The sequence below is a fragment of the Nansenia antarctica genome (genome assembly GCF_963989245.1).
Source record: "Nansenia antarctica genome assembly, chromosome: 4".
NCBI lineage: Eukaryota > Metazoa > Chordata > Actinopteri > Argentiniformes > Microstomatidae > Nansenia > Nansenia antarctica.
The window spans coordinates 20,979,545-21,002,449 of record NC_137689.1 but is presented as its reverse complement, the minus strand read 5'-3'; the positions used below and the strand labels follow the sequence as shown (position 1 = coordinate 21,002,449).

The window sequence follows — 22,905 nt, the reverse complement described above, 5'->3', positions numbered from 1 at the left end:
ATATTTGTTTGAACTATCTGCGTTTTAAATCGTCAGTAGTCTGCTGTGTTACTATATGTATCCCTGCGTAATTGTAGCGGCTTGTGACTAAACAAAGATTCTCTAAAAATCATATTATCGCACTTCTCGCCTCACCACTACCTTAATGGCCGAAGGGAGGCCTCAAGTTTCCATTCGTGTTGGTGAAATGTATAGACTTTTTTAAGTTGTTCGTTCGTTTTCGATCTATTTGTTACCATTTTCGTATTTTGTCTTGTGCATGCATGGGAGAGAAATGAAATAGCCTCCTATCCTCAAGGATATGATGATGCTCAACCGTTCGTAAGAGGTTCCTCTGGAGGAACTGCTGCATCCCCTGGATCGGAGGAGTAGATCGGAGCAGGTTCTCGAGGTCACCAGAGCGACTCCGGAGAGAGACACACCGCTTTACTTTGGGACAAAAAAGGGAAGACATTCAACCTTGGGATTGCTGGAAATATCTCAAGAAAAATGGTTCACTGTGCCGGCTGTGAAAGGCCTATTCTGGACCGATTTTTACTCAATGTTTTGGACAGACCGTGGCACATCAAGTGCGTCCAATGCTGTGAATGTAAATGCAATTTGACAGAAAAATGTTTTTCACGGGAAGGGAGACTGTACTGCAAAAACGATTTTTTTAGGTAAGACCATCAGAGCACTATAGTTAAGACTGTTTCGTGTTTTGTTGTGCAGAAAATACTCTGCTCGTTGGCTGTTTAATTTAACATAACACAGTGCCATAGGCCTGTATACCTGCAGACTGAAAATACAGTTTTTAAACTACTGTATACACTTATATAATTGCATTACAAACCAAATCTATTGTTGTTTGTTGTGCAATAGGCCTGTGGGAAGTACTGGCTAATACAATAGTTCCTTACATGAGCGACGTAAATGAGACTAAACAAACCTGAGGGAGGATTCCCAGATTAGGAGCTATGATCCACCACAAGCTGATACATTAAAAGCATAGATCACCATGTTCTGTGACGGATTCAAGGAAATCGTCCTTTGTTTACAAGGAAAGGCTGCCAGACAAGCCGCGGGGATGAGAATGATGCCAGGAGTCTGGACGGAAGTGTATCCCGCCTCAGTTCAATCAGTCGCTGCAGACGCGTTTGTTTGCAGAGACTCGAGTTAAAATGTGATAAGTGGATTTGAATAATAAATCAGCTTGAGAAAACCCACAGACCTCCAATACACACGCGTTTGTTAACAATTTGAATACACACTATTTACATAAATAAGCAGCACAGTTACATTCAGCAGGCTCTTTGTTGAGCAAGGCTTTCATTTGATAAGCCCAAAAATGTGATCGTTAAAAAAAATAAAAAAATAAATACAATCTCCATTCAACATCATGCATGTCATGTGGCCTGTCCTTGGAAATAAAATACACTCCAATATTTATTAAATAATTTCCCCTTCATTTATTTTACAGAATTACTTGATTGTAAGGCTATTTTTTGATGTTTTAATAAATTGCTTTAAAATAAATGTTAGACTTATAAACATTCACTTAATTGTCATGATGAGACATCATATAGAATGCTGGCCCAATTTCTGTATAATTTTGGTCCGCACTTACTGTAAGTAGTCATTTGAAAAGAATAACGGAAATTGAACCCTATTCAATTCGCGACCTCATCGTCGGGATCTATTTTATCTTCAAATGATTGCCCAAACCCTTTGCTGTATGTAGACTCGGCATAATATTGCCTTATACCAGCCACATGCCTACTTTCAGTTCTCCAGTTGTCTTGTTTTTCTAGTGGTACTTTTTGCCACTGGCCCCTGGTCCTAGCATAGATTTATTTTATTTTTCTTGGGATGACTGATATAGACTCGTATAGATTCACTTTAGACAAATGTACTTGTAAGTCGATTTGGATAAAAGCGTCTGCTAAATGTAAAAAAATTGTAAAAAAAACAAAACAAACAAACAAAAAAGTAAATGTTGTCTTTCTTTCTTTTTTTCTTTTTAAAGGAGATTTGGCACAAAGTGTGGAGGCTGCGCCCAAGGGATATCCCCCAACGATTTGGTTCGGAGGGCAAAGAGCAAAGTGTTCCACCTGAACTGCTTCACTTGTATGATGTGTAATAAACAGTTGTCAACCGGAGAGGAACTATATATTATTGATGAATTTAAGTTTGTTTGTAAAGAGGACTACCTAAGCAGCAACTCCAAGGACACAACCCTCCTCTCAGGTAAGAACCAGGCGTGAACCACCATATAGGTTACTGTCCCATTGTGCTTTAATTAGCCTTTTGATTTATGAATCACGTATGTTGGGCCGTTTCATATTTCAGACTCCATGTTCCATTTATGAAAAGGCATTTTTACGTCGCAAATAATTATGTTGATATAGGCCTATCAATGATGATAATAAACTTAACAACAATGTTGATAACGATAAACTAATTTAACAATAATATAATCATTATTAAGGATAATCATTAATTGGTAGTTGGGTATGTTATTATCATTTGGTTAAGCAGACTTAATGTTATTATCACCACCATAGGCCTAATAGTAGTAGGCCTAGTAGGCTACCAATTATTACGCTATAACAATGATAGTAACAACATTATGCCTATACTATCATTGCTAATAATACTGTAGGCCAGATATTCTAATAATAACATTATGAATAATATTGCGAATAAAAATCACTCCATAGGACTAATAATAAATATTATAATAATAATAATTCAATATTAGATTTCTTGTCGCATGGTTCATGTTTTAGCACAACATAGGCTAAAGGAATACATTTGTATGTAACATATCATTTTGTTTTCCTTATGTGACAGTCACGACTTGCAGTGACCCAAGTTTGTCTCCAGATTCCCAAGACCCACAGGATGATGGTAAAGATTCGGAAATAGCTAATTCGTCTGATAAAGAGGCGGGCAACAATGAAAACGACGAGACGAACGTAGGTGGGAAACGACGCGGGCCGCGGACGACCATCAAAGCCAAGCAGCTGGAGGTCCTCAAAGCAGCGTTCGCGGCCACGCCGAAGCCCACCAGACACATCCGAGAACAGCTGGCGCAGGAGACCGGACTCAATATGAGAGTGATTCAGGTAAGTCTATTTACTACTTTAATATCGTGACGTTAGAATTATAAGGTTCTATCTCCATTTTTGTCAAAATTGAGTTTTTTTACATAATCTGATCCATTAGGTGTTTATTAATGCCTGTGTGGTGTTATTTTTTTAAATGTTGACATTTTTTAGTTAGAAATTCATAAAATACAAAGGTTCCATCTCACAAAACATAATGGAATGTAAAAACTTTGAAGCTCAATATCTCTGAACTACCCTAAACGGAGATAGAACCTTATAATTCTAAGATCACGATATGTTAATCATAAATATGCATAAAGATATATTATTATTATTATTATTTTTTAAACATCGGTTTGTACAGGAAATATTCACACAATGACATGAACAATGACACAGTACTGTATGGAAAGATAGGCAGATTGCACGCCATGCATGAAAGTGACACAGACACGCACATTGTCCTGAGATCCAATGTTTGGCAACTTGTTGTTCTTACTTATAGGTCTATACATGCAAGTCTTAAGAGTTTAAGTCATACTGTTTTTCTAATTGAGTTAGTTGGAGTTGATGCTTATCTGGCCCTGCATGGCCTATGTGACTATTGGTGGGCTATGTGGAACATGTATTCGAGCAAATCACATCGCTTATCGGCCTATAATGGAACCAGAGGTCTAATAGGTTTATACCCTTTAGTTGATAAAGTAGCCTACTTGTAACTTACATAGGCTACAGCTAGACCAATGAATTTGAGCCATCATCATCAAGTGCACGTGGCTACCAAACATATCGCTCTTACAAACACAGCATGTCCCTTAATGGAACCTCGAAATCATGCACACATTTCGTTTTTTTTTTTTTTTTTTGCAACACCAGACATTTAGCCGATGTTACCGACTTTTATTTTTTTGTATTTTGTTTTATCGTTGCGTATACGCCTATCTCAGACCGCTCTTTTGATTTGTGCTCTGCAGGTGTGGTTCCAGAACCGGAGGTCTAAGGAGCGGCGCATGAAGCAGCTCAGCGCACTGGGGGCGAGACGGCACGCGTTTTTCCGTAGTCCTAGGAGAATGAGGACTCTAGTGGACCGACTCGAACCAGGGGAGCTTATCCCCAACGGCCATTTCTCTTACTATGGAGGTATGAAAGACCGAGGTTCATACAATATGTGTTTTCAAAATGATGCAGAATAGATGCGTCATTGAAACATGAAGCATTTCATTCAAGTGAGCTGAACAATATTTAAGCAGATTGATACCATTTTAATGCTGTAATCTGTAAGTGCATTGGGGGTCAAATTCAACCAATTTTGTAGCCTACTTGTATGGGGTGGGAAAGCCTAAGAGGTGGCCTATATTATAAACGATTAAAGAGGCATTATACAGTATTAAAACAAATGAACAATTGTAAATATCTAATAAACACTGTACAGGACGATGTGAGAAAGAACGTCGACAGGGATGCTCAGATAAGCATGTGTAGGCCTACCTCATTAGTCAAATTGCAGCAGAATAACTATGATCCCCCAGTGGCAAATGCATAGTCTAAACATCTGGAAATGTAATGACTTTGGCCTCCTTTGTGATTCAAATGTCAAACAAAGTTATAAAGAAACCTTTAGTTAATGTTTTCTGTCGCCGCAATTTCTGTCTCATAATGACTGTGTTATGTTTATGTTTTTCAGATTATCAGAGTGAATACTATGGCGCTGGGGGGAATTACGAGTACTACGCCCAGGGTCCTCCGTCCTCTCAGGCCCAGACTCCAGGGGAGCTAGGCTTTGTGCCCTCCTCTGGCCCCGCTGGCACCCCTTTAGGGAGCATGGACCATCACCTTCCTGGGCACCACTCGTCCGGTGAGGTGCAGTGTTTCACTGACATCATATCTCACCATCCGTCGGACTCACCTAGTCCAGAGCCAAATGGACCTGGGTCAATGCACAGCATCTCCAGCGAGATGTGTGGCCCTGGCACGCCCTTCACCTCACTCTCCCTCAACGGCAGCGGATACAGCAACCAACTGTCACACCCTTCCTCAGAGATGAGCGAAGGCACTGTCTGGTAGCCAAGAGGACACTGAAGCCATGGGCTTATAACCATAATGACTTTGGTAGCAAAGGAAGTCCTGAAAGAATATTCTGTTTTATTTATATTATTTATGTATCTATTTAATTTATTCATGTATTTATTTATTTATGTATGTATTTATTAATCAAGTAATTATTTAAACATATTTTATTTATTAATTGTATCCAAACTACCTTTATTGTTGTATTGATGTTGCAGTTTTCTTTAGAGATACAATAGCAGCAGTAGCAGGATGGGGCTGTGGACCTCGAAGAGGCTTGGGGTCTATTTGTGGTGAATATATGAGCATTCAGCAGACCCACAGTATTTGTTTTTTGAGGGTCTACTATATCAATACTTAAACTCTTTTTGACCACTAGCTTCTCTGATGGCTTTGGTTATCTTGTTTATTTCAAAACGTACATCTCATTTAATTTTATTTCTCTGTATATTTCTGTGTTTTGCCAAATCCTAGTGAGTTTGCCTTCAAAAGGAAAACTTTAAAAAGTTGTATAACCCTTTATTTGATAGAAAATAACTTGAATTTTAAGAAGAAGTCAAGCTTCTAAAAATTGGACAATGGTTTGAGGTGGACTTAGAACAGTCAACTGTTTACGTATATAATTACAGTATTTACAGTACTTCAGGGGTTTGAATATCAGCATTGTTTGAAACCTCTTGATTCTGATGAAGAAAATCTTTCAAGCAACAAACCAAACTTTTGTATCTATTCTATTTATATTATGGTCGTGGTTCCTCACTGTGCTAGTTTGTATTATATTGTGTTAACTTTGAAAAAAAATATGTAAAAACACAAATAGACAGTTGCCAAATAAGAATGGAAGCACAATGCTGTAAGTGCTTTGCACCACTAATTGCTGAACATAATGCCTACAACAAAAAAACATGTCGTAGCATTTTACCAGAATGTGTTCAATTCTAGTTTTAATGAGGATGTCTATTGTGGAAAGAATTCATGCAGATCACTGAACTAACCAGTCAAAAAAGCTTTTTTTTGTGTGTCTTTACATGAAAATCCAAATGATTAAACATTAATGGTCGAATATGCTACCAGCAGCTGCTATGTTCTTGAAATATCAACTCTTATGTGATGTACTCTATTGTTCAGATAAACCAAGCTTATGTGACCTCCAGTGCGTATTAGACCATTCACTGTATAATAAAACATATTGAAACAATTTCTAGTTTTTGAATGATATAGGACAAGATAGGTTAGGTGTTCTTGGAGTATAGGCCTACTTGGAGGTACAGTAGTTTACAAATGACAATAACACTCATGAGTCATGCATGGACAACAGTGCTCCATCACCAGGTAAGTGGTTAGACTGCATAAGGGCCATGCATATTTGGTGAGATTATTTGCAGTTAGAAAAGTAATTTTATATAAAGGATGAATATATGTTCTTTGTTTATTTCTCACATGTACAAAAATAGACTACAGTAGGATTCTGAGGGCAGAAAGCAGCCATAGACATCTGGTTCTCTGCCACAGTTGCAATCCTAGAAATAGAACATATAGAACCGTTTTTTTTTTTTTTACTTATTACTTGGTTGCTTTACAGTAAACCAGACTTGCTTTCCGTTATAATTGGATTGTTAGTTAATAAACTGTTGTTATTCAACATAAATAGGCTAGTAAATTATGGTTTATCCAGACTTCTATACTACATAAACAATCTGATCGCATTCAGAGTTATCTTCACGGCATCTCATTTAATTATTGTGACAATTCTAATTGCAAACCGCGGATTTGTCAATTATTTCCTCCCCCGCTGCAGACTATAATAGTAGTCTGTAGTAACTTTGCAATAATAATAATACTAATAATTGCAAAGCCTCAAATTGCGCTGTAGCTTCTACATCTTCTATTTCTATTTCTAACGTCGCCTCTTGGTGACGTAGGAGAAAGAAGCGTGTTGAGTTGTGAACGATGGCTGGCCCAATATCACAGCAGCTCGAAGACTTATTAAACCCTTTGCCTAAGTTTACAGACCCGGAGGACGATCAAGATGAAGGTATGGTATATCGTCTATAATATTGTCACATTTAGATTTAGATTTTGTTGTTGTTGAAACTCAGTTGTATCAACTCATGTGCCTGCAAAGCCACCTAGCTAGCTAACGGCGGCTAGCTAGTTCTCTAGACTTCCTCCAGGCTAGGATAGACTGTAAGCTACTGTCGCCATAGTAGACAAGTCAGATAGTCACTAGTCCTGATATGAGGATTGTCGATTCCGAGACATATTAATGTCAGTGTGTCACTTGTCTCCGGCCAGCCGTATCATACATGGGCTAGATCTCCACTTCACACGTTTACCACCACATTAGCCACCGGTACTGCCTGTAACCTCAGTGTTGAATGATTTGTCTATAGCCAGCTATATTCTTGTCATTGACATTATATCTTTTGCTGGAAAATTCTGCTTGTTGATGTGATTTGTACAGCTGTTCAAGATGCAACACGAACATGATGACTGTGTGGGGAAACAGCTTGGGCACATGTGACCATCCATCCCCTTCACTGTGTCATTCACATTGGGTGAATTAGGGGGTAGGGCTAGGCTTAGGGGGCAGGGCTAGGCTTAGGGTGTGGGTCAGAGTTAGATTGCAGACAACAGCAAAGTCCAAATTAGCTTAAAGTTAGGATGCATACAATAGAACTGATCTTTTACCTGTCCGAGAGTTACTTTGATTTGAAATCTTACTAAGATTTTGAAAAAGCAATATAGTGCAAATAACAAATTTGACTGCTATTGATGTGATAATGATGTATCCTTTATTTAAAAATGTATTCATATTTTGTAATTGTTTACAATTATTATGAAGGGGTAATCAGTGATTTATTTTAAATTAAGATCGGGGTGGTCCACTGGGGTGGTCCAGTGGTCTAGCACCGCGGTGTACAGTTCACACATATATCTCGGCATGGGTTAGAATCCGGCCCATGCCCTGTTGACGTACCCTCTCTCCCTTCTTCTCCTTACTTTCCTGTCTGTCTTAACTATATCTGTCCAACAATAAAATGAAAAATATGGGACTGCCCCATAGACTGCTCTGAGTGGGACTGCCCCATTCAGAAAAAATAACTATATTAACCAAAAATGCTTAATATAGTAAGTATACTTTTTACCTTTCGCTACTGCCACTTCACACCTATTGAGCATCAGATATGAGCACATAACACTTGTTTCTGGTCATACTGTAACCTTCAACCACTCACTGATTGTGTTCATTTCAGAGACCAAAGCCAAGGTGGAAGAAAAGTTTGATGAGGGTGATGATGGTGTTGAAGATGGCGTTGCTATGAGTGGGCTGCGTAAGCGTGCTATAACTCTGCTGTCCGACACAGACCGTCGTTACCTGGGCAAGGCCACCAGTCGTAAAGAGCTGCAGAAGGAGATCGCAGGATCTGGTACGTTGATGCAAGCATGTTTCATTTTTACAATGGCCATGGTCATTTTCAAGTAGTAATCAAAATGTCTTGTATTATTTGAAGTTACTGAGTTACTGACTAGGTTGGATTTCTCAAGTGCCCTGTGTTCATTTGTCCAATCACACTGGACATTTGCTGTTTACCTTATGCACGTATGGGACAGGGTTGGTGGGCCTATTTCAGAGTCATTCAATCAGGGCCCCATCCTTTAAGAAGGTAGATAGAAATCTGACATTTGTAGAATTCTGCCCTCTTGTGGCTCTGAAAGGGGCACCTTTTGTAAACATCAAGGTGAAGATTGAGAGATGCAATTTATTTGTATGCCATAGTTGATGGTGAACCAGACTACACCCTTATCGTGTGTGCTGTCATGGAGTGGATTCTTTGAGTCCTACTCATGGAGCAATGAGTAGGCCGATGTGAAACATCGAGTAGCTTACTTCTGTAAGTGGCCTGTTTTGCGGGTTGTTAAACGGAGAAATTGCACTGCTGTTAATCAAGCTAATCTCTGTTTATCTGAACGAGATGCCTTGATTAAGGCAGAGATTTGCAAGTCAAACATGAGGCCAGCTAATCAATTTAAACCTAGTAGACAACTGATTGCAGCTTAAAGCTGTTGTGTACACTCGCTGCATACACACCACCCTACTGTTATTCAGGTGTTGGGTGGGAGGATAGCTCAAGCTCTATTTGCCTTACCTCTGTGCATGAGCCTAGCTGGGTTGATAGTATTATCATGGCCATTTCACAGTTGCACTGTAGTAGCTAATCATGCGTATCCTAATGTGTTGTCTGTGAAGAGAGGGAATCTTGGTATTATTGTTGAATTCGTCCTTTTAGGAGAGGATGATGATGATGAGGAGGAGGAAGACGAAGAGGAGGAGGAGCACGACGACGAAAGTGATGACTTGGAGGATGGAGAGGCTGAAGATGGAGATGAAGTTGAAGATGATGATGATGATGATGATGAAGAGATGGAGAATGGCATAGCTCAGATTAAAACCTTGGTGTCGAAGTTGAAGGAGACTGACATCACGTTTCCCGCCGAGACAGACTTCCATAAGCTGACAGCGGGTATGGATGACCTGGGGGAGAGCGAAGAGGATGATGAAAGTGGCGAGGACGATGGAGAGAGCGAGGAAGACGAGGACGGCTCAGAGGAAGAGGATGAGGAAGACAAGATGGAGGATGAAGATGTTGGAGCTGTGATGACGTTCTCTAAAGAAAAAGTAGATGAACAGGTGGAAAAAGGGAAGGCTGTTAAAGACCAACTTGGTGAGTATTTCTGATTTATGTGTCGCTGCTATGCCTATATTGTCACTACAGGCTTTTGCCCGGCATTTAATAGGACCCAACAATATAAACAACCTATTACAATGTTTATTTTAAATCCTCCATAATGTTTTATGTGTGTATTGTTGTACTCAAATGGCTGAGGCAACTATCTATTTTTTATATAAAACAATGTAATATGTCAAATTAATTCATGACCTCTTTCTGGTAGCAGATGTTGTCAATGTTTTATTACATGTCCGCAGTTCTTTGGGACCAGCTACTCGAGGGCCGAATTAAAATGCAGAAAGCTCTCGTGACAGCCAATCAGCTCCCACAACCACAGACCTTCTCAGAGTTCAAGAAAAGGGGCGGAGCAGAGTATGCTGGAGCACTGAAGAATAGTACGTTTCTTGTTTCCCTCAGGTTTTATTTTGAGATGGTATGTAATCACCAACCTGATGTAGATGGTGTGTTGTTGATGAATACCACCTGGCCCATTGTCTGGAATAGCCTCATGCATGACAGGTGATACCGCAGACTCAAACGGGAAATGAATATCGGTGTTCTGAGGATAATGTCAAGTTGTGCTGTTTCAAAACCATTTATCTATGCATAATGTACGCAAAGTATACAAAAATGATAACGAAATGTATTTGATGTTCTCTGATCACAAGTATGTACAAAGTTACTTAAAATGCTGCTTGAAACATGATTGTTTGTTTTGGGGCCAGTGTTTTGTTTTTATGGTTTTTTTATGGGGGGGGGGGTTTATGGGGCCAGTGCATATATATAAACATTTTTTTTTAAATTAATATATATTTATTTTTTTATCCATTTTCATCTTGACATTGACAAATATCATCTAGTGTATTTATGTTGATCAATGTACCATGATGACATTTGTCAAAGTCAGCAAAATTAGATAGAAGAAAACTTAACTTACGAGTGGTGGCCTTGCCCAGTTTATTTGATGAGTTACACAACAATTAAAAGAAATGTGACGATAGTGATAAGCATGGCTGTCTGTAACAATGATCAGTGTCATACCGATAGGAAGGTTAAACAGAGAAACATGACAGTCTTTCCATCTAAGAAAGAAATCTTAACTACTAATTTCACAGCAGAATCCTATGCGAACTGCCATTTTTGCCTTTCTCTTATTATTGTTTAAACCTGACCGATTTGGCCAATTCTCTAATGCTATTTTTTTTTCTTTTTTTTTTTGTTGCTCCAGGCATCGTAGTCCACCTCCCTCATGAAAATCACTCACACAATTTTATAATCAATGCCCACAGTAATAGGATTCCTCTGGCCATGGGCAATTAATACAGTTTTTTTTTCCTCCCTTCCTTGCGCTGATCTCAAAGCTACGAGACACTGGCTTCTCCTCATTTGCATATTTATTGAATTGGACTCAAATCTGGCGCGTGATTGATGTGGAGCCTGCCTCCTGAATTTTGAGCGGCCCATTATGATGAAAGGGAGGGAGGAGGCTCCGGCATGCCAGTGTACTCTTGATTAAAGTTGAAGAGGGACGGAATCATAAGTGTTTCCCACCTCCTTTCTCTCCCTACGCCCCGTGATTTGAAAGGGCAAAGTCTTGGAGAATTTGCGGCGTGTTTTAATGGATGTTGACAAGATGTGGACTAACAAAAGCCCAGGCGGATCTGCATGAAAAGATTTTAATCAGTCATGCTTGGGGGGGAATTACTATGCTGTTGATTTGTTGGACAAGCAAAGTTATGAGGGATATGTATTTTTTTTTTTATTGTTATCTTGCGTAACTTTAGTGCTTCTGATATGTGCCCTGCCCCCCCTTCTGACTGATACTGAGGGATTAAATTGCACAGATGCTATAAACCCCATTTTCCTGTCAGGTTTTAGTGGGAGCACACAGTTGAGCACTCACTGAAGATGTTGAACCGAAATAATAACTGATATAATAATAATAATAATAATAATAATAGCATACATTTTAGACCTCTGGGAAGACTACCAAACCCATGTGAAGGCAAGCCACAACACATTTGGCCCTAACCTCGTTCACCCTGGCTCTGTGCTGTCCTGTAGTAGCTGTGGTCCTGACTGTGTGTGTCCTCTCTGTCTGAACAAGGCCACAAAGCCCTGAAGGCTCTCCAGAGATCCCTGCTGGAGCTCCAGGACCAGCTGCTCTACCAGAACCCAGACACCAGGCCCGTCTCACTGGGCAAGACATGGGGAGTCCACAGGTCAGCACCGCCTCTCCTGTCCCTCCTGTCCTACAGCCAGCCTGCACCCTGCAGGGACGGGCTACATGGAAGCATAGAGATGGAACACCGTTATTAATGAACAATGTTAATAATAATCATGCTAATAATAATAATAACAATATTATTATAATATCATCTATGCATGGAACTCTCCTCTAACTCTGCCTCGCCGTGGTGCTTCCGATGAAGAGATGCATTATTACTTCATGGTCAGTGACCTGGTCGGTTGCTAGCTCTTTAATGTAGCCGCAGGACTCTTGGGACTGAAGGACTGTCCTGTTTGTGTCTCTGTGTCTCTTCTGCAGTGAGGACGAGGAGATACCCAGTGACGAGGAGGAGGACATGCAGCAGGCGGCGGAGTCGGGCGGGGAGGCGGGGCCTCCCAAACGCAAGCTGGAGATGGCAGAGTACCCAGGCTTCATGGCCAAGCGCTTTGCTGCCTTCCAGCCCTACCGCGATGCCACGCTGCAGAAATGGCACGACAAGACCCGGCTGACCATGGGGAAGAGCAGCAAGGTCAGAACCACGTTGTGTGTGTGTGTATGTGTGTGTCTCTCTCTCTCTCTCTTTCTGTCTTTTTCTCTCTCTTTCTCTCCCCCCCTCCTCTCTCTGTCTCGCTCTCTTGTATTTCTACCACCCAGCAAGGACACACACGTTCACCTGCACCAGCTGCACGCCACCAGTCAGCACTGCAGTGTGTGTGTGTGTGTGTGTGTGTGTGTGTGTGTCCCCGTCCGTGTGCGCTCACTTCTCCATCAGCATGCACGGTGCATACAGTAGTACCACCCTACGACTACTACATCTCTGCTGCCCACTACTGAAATTTCATTGTGCTCGTAAACCAAAAGGCTAACATGTCAGTAAAAGCTGTGATCACTTACTGAATTTTTTTACTATGTGAAGTTGAGCCTGTCCATCTTTTCTTTTGGAAATACTGTAACCTATGTCTCTTTTTAGTTCATCAGTTCCATTTGTTCTACTGGTGGATATAGATAATAATAATAATAATAATACATTAGACTTATATAGCGCTTTTCTAGATACTCAAAGACGCTTTGTAGTGATATTGTCATTATAATGGCAGATGCTAAGTGGGAACCTTGGGATGACCCTATCCTAAATGCTAACCCTTACCTTAACCATCACCCTTACCTTAACCATAACCCTTACCTCACCCTAAACCCGTCCCATAATCATAACCCTTACCGTAACCCTAAACCCTTACCGTAACCCTAACCCTAACCGTAATCGTTTTAAATCTCAACTTCAGCGGGGTGACATCAGAGTTGGGTCAGAGCATCCCATTCACCAGGCTAATGGGGTCAGGGTTTCTGACCACTCTCTCTCTCCTTCCCCCTGTCCCCCTGTCTCAGGGTTTCGGGGCGTTTGACAGGAACATCCTGACCCAGGTGGAGCAGGTGATGATGGACAAGGACAGGCTGCTGCGGCGCACCCAGACCCGCCGCTCTGAGTACCGAGTCCTGGGGAAGCCCGAGGCTGCTGCCCCTGAAGCCACCACCACCACCACCACCACGGAGGGAGAGGTGAGATGAGGACCAGGCGAGGGGGGGGGGGGGGGGGCTTAGCTCCATTGTGACAGTATCTGCCACATCCATTTAGCCATACAATATGTGTTCGTCTTGCTTTCTCACTGCAAGTAAGTTTTATCGATACAAGTAAGGATGACTACAAGCAAGGTGGGGGGGAGGGGTGGGGTGGGTGGAGGGGGGGTTGGTGGGCTGGGTGGGCTGTCACTACCTCCTACTCCTCCAGTAGGTCCGATACATCCCAGTTTGTATCCAGGGGTGCATTAAGCTGTTACAGCATTAACTGAGTGAGATGCATTAGCCCAGTATCTTAATTGAATCTCGCCCGGCGACTGCTGCATCTGAACTTTATTAACCTGAAATGTAGCCCAAAATGATTCAAAGCAGGCGGCATTTGCAGGTTGTGTTCATACATTATCGGCGGAGCGGTTGTTTCGGCACACTTTAGATTAGACGCCCGGGCCCAGCCATCCCTCTCTCTCTCCTCCAGAGGTGTCACTTTATCTAGAGAGCAGCCTGTTTATCTTGGCTGTTACATCTGGAGTTTATGGCTTCACCTCCTGCACTACTACATGACACGTCTCTCTCTCTCTCTCTCTCTCTCTCTCTCTCTCTCTCTCTCTCCATCCCTTTTTTTCCTTTTCTTTTCTTTCTTTGTATCTCTCTTTCTTTTTCTTTCTCTTTTTTACTCTTTCCCCCCCCCCTTCTCTCTCTTCTACTCTTTCCCTCTCCTACCCCCCCCCCCCCCCCCCCCCTCCTCTCTCTCTCTCTCTCTCTCTCTCTCTCTCTCTCTCTCAGGTAACTGAGCCGCTTCTGAAAGCCAACACGCACCTCAAAGACCTGGACGAGGAGATCTTTGACGACGATGATTTTTATCACCAGGTGAGTTCTCGCCCCCCCCCCCCCCCCGAACAAAGCCATCTCCCACGGTTGCCCGTGACGATGGTGGTCGATATGTGAGTGTGAGTGTGTAGGTCGGTCTGGTGTTTTGATACCATCCTTCTGAATATGCATTACCACGAGCCCGTCTTCCCTCCTCTGGTCTGGTGAGACACACTTCCGTCCAGACCTTGAGTGAAGACGGCGCCGTCGTTGGGGTTGTTGTTGTGTTGGTGTGTTGAAGCACGAGGACTGTCCTTGTTGTTGTGTTGTTGTGTTGTTGTGTTGAAGCAGGAGGACTGTCCTTGTTGTTGTGTTGGTGTGTCGAAGCAGGAGGACTGTCCTTGTTGTTGTGCAGTGTGCTTTGTCCTTCAGAGGACATCCCAGTCTGGCCCAGTCAAGAGGCCTGTGGAAATGCAGCACACACAGAGAGAGAGAGAGAGAGAGAGAGAGAGAGAGAGAGAGAGAGAGAGAGAGCAGTTGTCCTGTGGGAGTTGGCCCTCCATGCTCCAGTAATGCTCCCGTAATGCATGAATTTTAATGTGGCTAACCTCTCACTGCTTACAGCCCAGCACTGGACGGATGTTTGTATTCCGACAAACTTTTTTAGTCAGCAACTCTGAGCATGCCATAAATCACAAGACACTAGTGTGTGTGTGTGTGTGTGTGTGTGTGTGTGTGTGTGTGTGTGTGTGTGTGTGAGCGAGCGAACGCGCACTGACTCCTATACTTACGACTTGCCATAAAGACCACCCCCACACTGCGCCGTACAGCTTTCGGTGGAGTCATTAACAATGTATATGAACGGCGCTATCACTCACACACGGCGTTAGTCATTATGTATTGCCAATATATTATTAAGACTTATATTCAATAAAAAGAACTGCAAGATATGCAGAACCCTTACCCTATGTTTTAAGTATATATCTTTTTAGGGTGCTGTATATAAATGTGGTGTCTTTGAGCTTTCGTTATTGGCGCTCTCTCTCCTCTCTCTCCCTCCCTCCCTCCTCTCTCTCCCCCTCCCTCTCTCTGTGCCTGGAAGGTGGCCATGCTGAGAGCGTAGGAGGGGGTTAATTGGGGACATTAATGAAGATTCTCTGCTGATGGGGGTCAGGGAGGGGCTACGGAATGCCCGATTCAAACAAAATGGTCCAGTCAGTCAAGATGTTATCTCGTAGAGGAGGGGGGGGGGGGGGGGGGCGGTGGGGGGAGAGAGGCTGATGGAACAGGGATGAGTAATGAAAGTGCAGCCTGTGTCTGTGTCTGTGTCTCTGTCTGTAATGTGTGTAATTGGCGTACATTGCGAATGAGAGTGAATGATCTGTGCCGTGACTTCCAGTGGAGGTGTATTCCCCACTAGGGTCCACCGCTGGGGGTAGTTAGGGAGGTCCTGACCCCTGGTTGTCTCCGCTAACTGATCCTGATGCCCAGCCGTAGCTCTCTCTCTCTCTCTCTCTCTCTCTGCCAGACCTGGGCGTGCTGGGCCTGAGATTGGCTGTCGGTGATGAAAAGAGAGAGAGAGAGAGAGCGAGTGAGAGAGAGAGCTCTGTGGTCCACTGAATGAATGGGGTTGGCCTAGATGAAACAGTGAGAACTCTGAACCCAGGGACACCACCGATAGAGGGAAGATGAAGGGTCAATGTGAGAGCGCTGCTATGAGAGGATTCCATGCATTACAATGAAGCCTGTCCTCCGATTTCTGCCTCCACGTGTGTGTGTGTGTGTGTGTGTGTGTGTTAGCTGTGTGTTGTCACAGATTGGTTAAACGCAAGTAGGAGCAGCAGCTACTCTCCGTGCAGTGTGCACTAGAATGTTTACCCTCTTGCCCTCTTTCTCTCCCCCTCTCTCCCCCCGTCTCAGCTCTTGCGAGAGCTCATCGAACGCAGGACGAGCGCGTCAGACCCGAACGACCAGGTGGCTATGGGGAGGTGAGTGTTCCACGCCTGTGGTGTTTAGAGGTCTGGGTCTGTCTGACTGCGGCTCTCACCTCCTCTCCTCCTCCTCCTCCTCCTCATCCCTCCCTCTGTCACTCCTCCAGGCAATGGCTGGCCATCCAGAAGCTCCGCAGTAAGATCAAGAAGAGAGTGGACACCAAGGCCAGCAAGGGCCGCAAAACAAGGTGAGGTTTGGGGAAACGTTCACGGCTGGTTTCACAGACGAGGCTTCAGTCTAATCCCAAGCATCTTCAATGGAGATTTGACATTGGAAGTGTGATTTAGTCTAGGACTAGTCTTAAGCCTTGTCTGGTAAACCGGCCCTCAATGTATTTGTGCATTAAGCCAAATCTCTCTCTCTCTCTCTCTCTCTCTCTCTCTCTCTCTCTCTCTCTCTCTCTCTCTCTCTCTCTATATAAATCTATATACCCAAAGGTACGTAGGCATAATAATCTATATACCCAAAGGTTCGTAGGCAACTCAAGAACGCAATTTACCAAATCGGTGATCCTGCGTATTTTCCGTTACCACAATGCACGGCAGCGTGCAGCCCCCGAAATTCGTCACGCTGCGCAAGGATGCAGGAATCACCGTTTTGCATAGCTAATTCTGTTGCCTACGCATGTGGGGTATAAACTAGGCCTTACAAAGCAAGCCTTTCTCCTCTATCTGTCTCCCGTGTCCTCCACGTTGTCACTCTCACAAGTGTTTTGTGCCACATTTCCTTTTTACACCCATTCTCTCAAATTGATGTTGTGTGAGGTCCTACGTGAGGATAAAGAGGCTGTGTTTAGTATGAGGCAGGCCAGTCGGATACAAAGGCCCGCTTGAGAGAACATTATTTAGCATCCGATGTAGAAGAAACTCTGAACCTCTTTGTCTGGGGGGGTGGGGAGGTGGGGGGGCTCCAGTGGCAAAATATATTCACCACTATTAATTTGCACAAAATAGAATTAGCTTATTTTAACAGTGGTTTATCTATTCATTCCGTTTTTTCAATTATCTTTCTTTACAGAAAACGTCCCCGACTGCTAATGTAAATTGCATTTCCATGCAGTCCGATTAAATATTTGCAGAATTCCAATTGATAATTTGTATTTATACATATAAAACCATTTGCCAGTAAAAAAGGGCAATTAAGTTGTTCTCTCGATTAATGTGGAAAGGTCAGCTTTCTGTATTTATGCCCTTTGTGCCTATTGTTTTTCTCAGTGTTTATCTTGTATATGCAGGCACTCCAGACAAACAAACACTCACATTTATTAATGGACAAACCACTATCGCGTGTGTGTGTGTGTGTGTGTGTGATTCTGACGGCGGGTTTGCTCCTGTGTGTCTCTAGGTTTCACGTCCACAGTAAGCTGATGAATTTCATGGCCCCCATCGACCACAGTTCCATGAATGATGGCGCGCGGTGAGTAGCTTATTATTGACCTGTTACTAGTGTAAGGTAGAGCACTTTCACACTGGCATGTCGATATTGACCTGTTCTTCAACCTATCGCTCCCTCCTTTCTCCTGTGGCCGTCAGGCACAGACTTCAGTGGTGTGTGTGTGTGTGTGTGTGTGTGTGTGTGTGTCGTCTTTACAGCTGCATACACCTAGATCTGACATACTCACTCTGTACACCTCTGTCATTACTGTGCCCGGTGACTGCCTCATCACACACACACACACACACACACACACACACACACACACACACACACACACACACACGAACACACACAACCTGTTTCCCTCGGTCCCTCTTATCTGTGCATCTCTGTACATCCAGTAGGTAGAGCAGGCTTGTCTGTTTACTGAGCGATGACAGGCATTCTAAACACAGTACACAACGGGCTGACCTTCCCCATCCCACCACCCCTGCTCGCATGTCGGTGGGGTGGGGGGCGCGGGTGGGGGTGGGGGGGGGGATCTGCCTAATTTCCATACCAATCAATGGCCTACAGTAATAATGGTGATGTATGGCCATAGCAGCAGACTGGCCACTGACCTTTCCCAGTGAGAGCCACACACTAGGTGACCTTTGTGAATGAATGCCCCTCACCCTCTCCCCTCCCTCCCTCCCTCCCTCCCTCCGCTGCGCTGCCCCCCCCCCCCCCCCCCCTCCCACCCCACTGCCGTATCTCAGCGCCGGCTTCACGGACGCAGCTCGCCACGCTCCGCTGGCTCCATGAATGTTAATGTGGAGATGGGAGGAGGAGGGGGAGGAGGAGGGGTGGAGGGGTGGAGCGGGCGGGCACGGGGGAGGGCCTTCACCTGGTCTGCAGTGCACACACACACACACACACACTGATGTATGCATCAACACATTCTTCACGTGCGCTCGTATACATACATGCATGTGTGCTTTCGTCCCTCCACGCATACATACATACATACATGCGTATGTATGTATGTATATGTATGTATGCACACACGTTTAGGCCTTGTAGAGGGTAAGACAGGGTAGGTGGACGTACAGACAGGTAGACATTCATCATGCTAATGTTTTTGCTGGGGCAGGGGATTGGGCTGCAGGCAGACAGGACGTGTGGTGTTGAGGCAGGCTGGATCTCAAACACTACGACACACGCCTCTGCTCTGGTCTCTGGTCCCATGTCTGCTCGCCATCCGACACGCAGACAGACAGACGCAGACAAACAGACAGACAGACACACAGACAGACAGACAGACACGCAGACACACAGACACACAGACACACAGACAGACAGACAGACACGCAGACAGACAGACAGACAGACAGACAGACAGACACACAGACAGACACACAGACAGACAGACAGACACACAGACAGACACACAGACAGACAGACACGCAGACAGACAGACACACAGACAGACAGACACGCAGACAGACAGACACACAGACAGACAGACACGCAGACAGACAGACACGCAGACAGACAGACACACACACAGACACACAGACAGACAGACACACACACAGACACACAGACAGACAGACACACACACAGACACACAGACAGACAGACAGTCACACAGACAGACACGCAGACAGACAGACACACACACAGACAGACAGACACACAGACAGACAGACACACAGACAGACAGACACACAGACAGACAGACAGACACACAGACAGACACAGACAGACGACACACAGACAGACACACAGACAGACAGACAGACACAGACAGACACACACAGTCTGTAGTTTGAGTTCTTGAATCAGCCTATCCTCTCTCTCCTCCCCTCCTCTCCCCCCTGTCGTCCCAGTGCTCAGTATTCCCAAGCCGATGTTTACCGAGCTCTGGCAGAATAAGAATGTATGCATTAACGCTGGTGATGATCAGAGTGTATTGTAATCCTTGACCCTGGTGGTGCATTTCAAATGGGGATTGGGGATTAAGCCCCTCCGGTGGCTGGCTGACAGGCTGGCTGCCCCCCCCCTCTCCCCCCTTCCCCCCCCTGGGCCCCCTAAGGGGAACACGGCCCCCCTCTTTAACTCACTGGCCTGGCCTCTCTGCATTAAAACAGCTACCGGGACAGTCTGGAGCCCCATAGCCTGGTCGGAGGGGGGCGCTGAGGACACACACACACACACAGACACACACAGAGATACACAGACATACACAGACAGACAGACACACAGACAGACACACACACACACACAGACAGACAGACAGACACACACACACACACTCACACACTCACAAAGTGGTGTTGTCTGTGTAGGGATGTTTGGTGAGCAGAAGGTCATGAGTTCAAATCCCACCTGGGGGAACACCGCCACTCGTGTGTCCTTGAGTAAGGCACTTAGCCCTTAGTTACTCCAGGGAGACCGTCCCTGTAATGTTCTCTAATCGTACGTCGCTTTAGATAAAAGCGTCTGCTAAGAATGTAATGTAAATGGTAATGTTTTTGAATGATCTGCTGTTTTGTAGGATCAGGTTATTACCCCGGTACCCTTATAGAGAAGGGTAGGTAAGAACCAGGGGAGCTGGTAGTGTAATGCATGGAATTAAATGAGGTATGGTATCCAGCCTAACCCTGGTTAGAACAGAGCTGTATAGAGTCATGTTCTCTAGTAGAGCACCACCAGGGATACTGCAGGTGGAATCCTAACTCGAGATCTTTGCGCACATTTGTGTAAATGGAACGTTCGTGTCATATCGCGCGTTGACGTCGATAGGAAACGTGCGCGATGATTTAGAGATGCGTGCCGAAACTGTAGTGACTGTGGGATTCCACCAAGAATACTGAGGAACATCAGCATGATCAGCATCGCTTCTCCTCAAGTTCTGCAAGGATTCTCCCCCCCGCCGGTGACTTTCACGCGCCGGAATTCACTTCACTGACCAGACATTGCAGGTGAACTTGACCCCCCCCTTACAAAACTCCCAACGCAATTAACTGAGAAGTGTCATCACTGGTGATATCGCATACTGCCCTCTAGTGTCTATTTCACATGTGCGCACACATGTGTCTGACACATTATGCAGATACAGGCCTTAAAGACGTGTACGTTTTTGAATGGCTTTTCCCTGTAGACCTATATCCGTCATGTTTTATGGATGCTGGGAATATCTTGTATATATGAGGTACAGACACACAGAAATCTCCCTTTTAAAAAAAATTGGAACGGTATCCGTCTGACTGACAAGGCGTCAGTTCACTGATTGAAATGGCTGGGACGGGGGATTGAGGAGTGAAGATGAGTTTTTCGGAGTCTCAAGTCCATGCAGTTGGAGTACTGTGTGTGTGTGTGTGTGTGTGTGTGTGTGTGTGTGTGTGTGTGTGTGTGTGGTCATAGACACAGACACTTGTGCTCAGCCTGTAATCAGACAGCCTGCGGGCCTATAAAGACTCTCTCTTTCTCATCTCAACTGTTGCATATACCCCTCTAATTGGAATTCTGCAACTGGGTCACTGGCATTGTCTCTGAAGTACCGTCAAGACGTTGAGATGCATGAATGTGGAATTATTCTTGCTCCGGATGCATGATTGAGTCCCCTCTTCTCCCTTTCTTTCTTTTCGAATTTCCTCTCTCCCTCTCGTCTCTCTCCATCTCTTCCACTGATTTCCTTTCCTCTCTGTTGAACATTTGAAATGTTCATAACAAAAATGGCATTTGTGGCCCACCGTCGTCTGACAGGAATTATTTGGCAGAATTGTGCCCGGGACGAACTGTTCCTTTTTTTTTTTTCTTATTAAAGTTCAAGAGGGCAATCTTGGTACATTCATTGTTGGACATTTAATTAACGATGTCGCTATTCGTATGTTTGAAGAATATAAAACAGAAATGCGTCATGGGTGTAGTTCAACTACCCTATCAGGACCCCCATTTTAGCTCTGTCTATGAATTTGTGTGGTTGCATTTTTTTCAGCCCAAACCCATAGCTGTTTACTACCCCCCCCCCAAAAAAAAGTGATGTTGTTGTTCGAATCCCAGATAGCCCCCTAAGTCTAAACTGTTTTTTTTTCCCTTCTTTCTTTCCTTGTTGTGTAGGACTGAATTATACCGTTCACTATTTGGGAAGAACTCCTACACTGAGGTTGCGGTAGCAGAGTGACATGGTCTTAGACAGCAAGCCAACCAGCAGGCTGAACCTTAGACACTCATACCTCCTCCTGTGCTCCGGCCCTCCCCTGTCCCACGGTCTGTGGACAGAGCCAGTCTAGAGATGGGCTCAGACTGAAGAGGACTTGGCTGGGTAGGACTGAACCTCCTCAGGCCTAAAGAGACTGGTTTGTTTTTGTAAACTCAACAGCCAACACATTTTTAAAGATACCTTGAGAGAACAGACATTTGTTTTTTTACCAACTTGTTTCTATTATCCTTGCATTTATTATACTGTATTTGAATGTAAAGGTGATACATCATTGTGCTGACCAAATGGAGAGAAGTCAACACACCATTTCATATTTGTTGGTAATTAAATGTATTTTATTATAATGGAGTTGGTGTTGTTCTTTGTTAACTTATTATGGAAGAGAGAGAGGGAAAAAAAAAAAAAAAAACCTGCTGACAATCAGCCATGCCCAAAACCGGCGTAAAGCAATTTCTCCCAACTTTCTCCAAACAATCCCCTTCTCTCCGCTCCAGTAGTAGAGGAAGGACCTGATTCTGCAGTTTGTCGGTGATTAGCGGAGGAATTAGCCAGCCTAGCGTGCCTCCACAAATGAGCAAAGCCCTCTGGGAGACCGCGGAGACCAGGCAAGGCGCATTTCCAATTATACCTCCAAATGAGTCATTTTCTTATTGGGCCTCCCGTAATTGTGATGGGTATTGGGTGCCTGCAACTCAATTTGTCTTCCATATTTGTTGGTAGGATAGTAATAGAGTTGACAGTGCCAATGGGGACAGTATTAAAGGAAGAGACAGGAGTAAAACAAAGGGATTAGATGGATCCCTCTCTCTATTTGTTTGATCTGTCTCA

General features: G+C 44.1%; 2 protein-coding genes across 2 annotated transcripts; both read left to right on the top strand.

Moving 5' to 3' along the window:
- Positions 1-489: 489 nt before the first annotated feature.
- Positions 490-5,153, top strand: LOC308155450 (LIM/homeobox protein Lhx1-like; the record flags this gene model as incomplete). Its single annotated transcript, XM_080528772.1, has 5 exons — positions 490-659; positions 2,006-2,226; positions 2,833-3,107; positions 4,064-4,229; positions 4,774-5,153. 5 exons carry the CDS (start codon positions 490-492, stop codon positions 5,151-5,153), a joined length of 1,212 nt encoding a protein of 403 aa, XP_080384898.1.
- Positions 5,154-7,086: 1,933 nt separating this feature from the next.
- Positions 7,087-22,352, top strand: aatf (apoptosis antagonizing transcription factor). The gene is made up of 12 exons (XM_080527978.1): positions 7,087-7,191; positions 8,414-8,587; positions 9,449-9,883; positions 10,147-10,284; positions 11,997-12,111; positions 12,438-12,648; positions 13,506-13,676; positions 14,478-14,561; positions 16,422-16,489; positions 16,600-16,680; positions 17,838-17,909; positions 21,975-22,352. The coding sequence occupies exons 1-12, from the start codon at positions 7,107-7,109 to the stop codon at positions 22,036-22,038; spliced, it is 1,698 nt and encodes a 565-aa protein (XP_080384104.1). The 5' UTR covers positions 7,087-7,106; the 3' UTR covers positions 22,039-22,352.
- Positions 22,353-22,905: the final 553 nt, after the last annotated feature.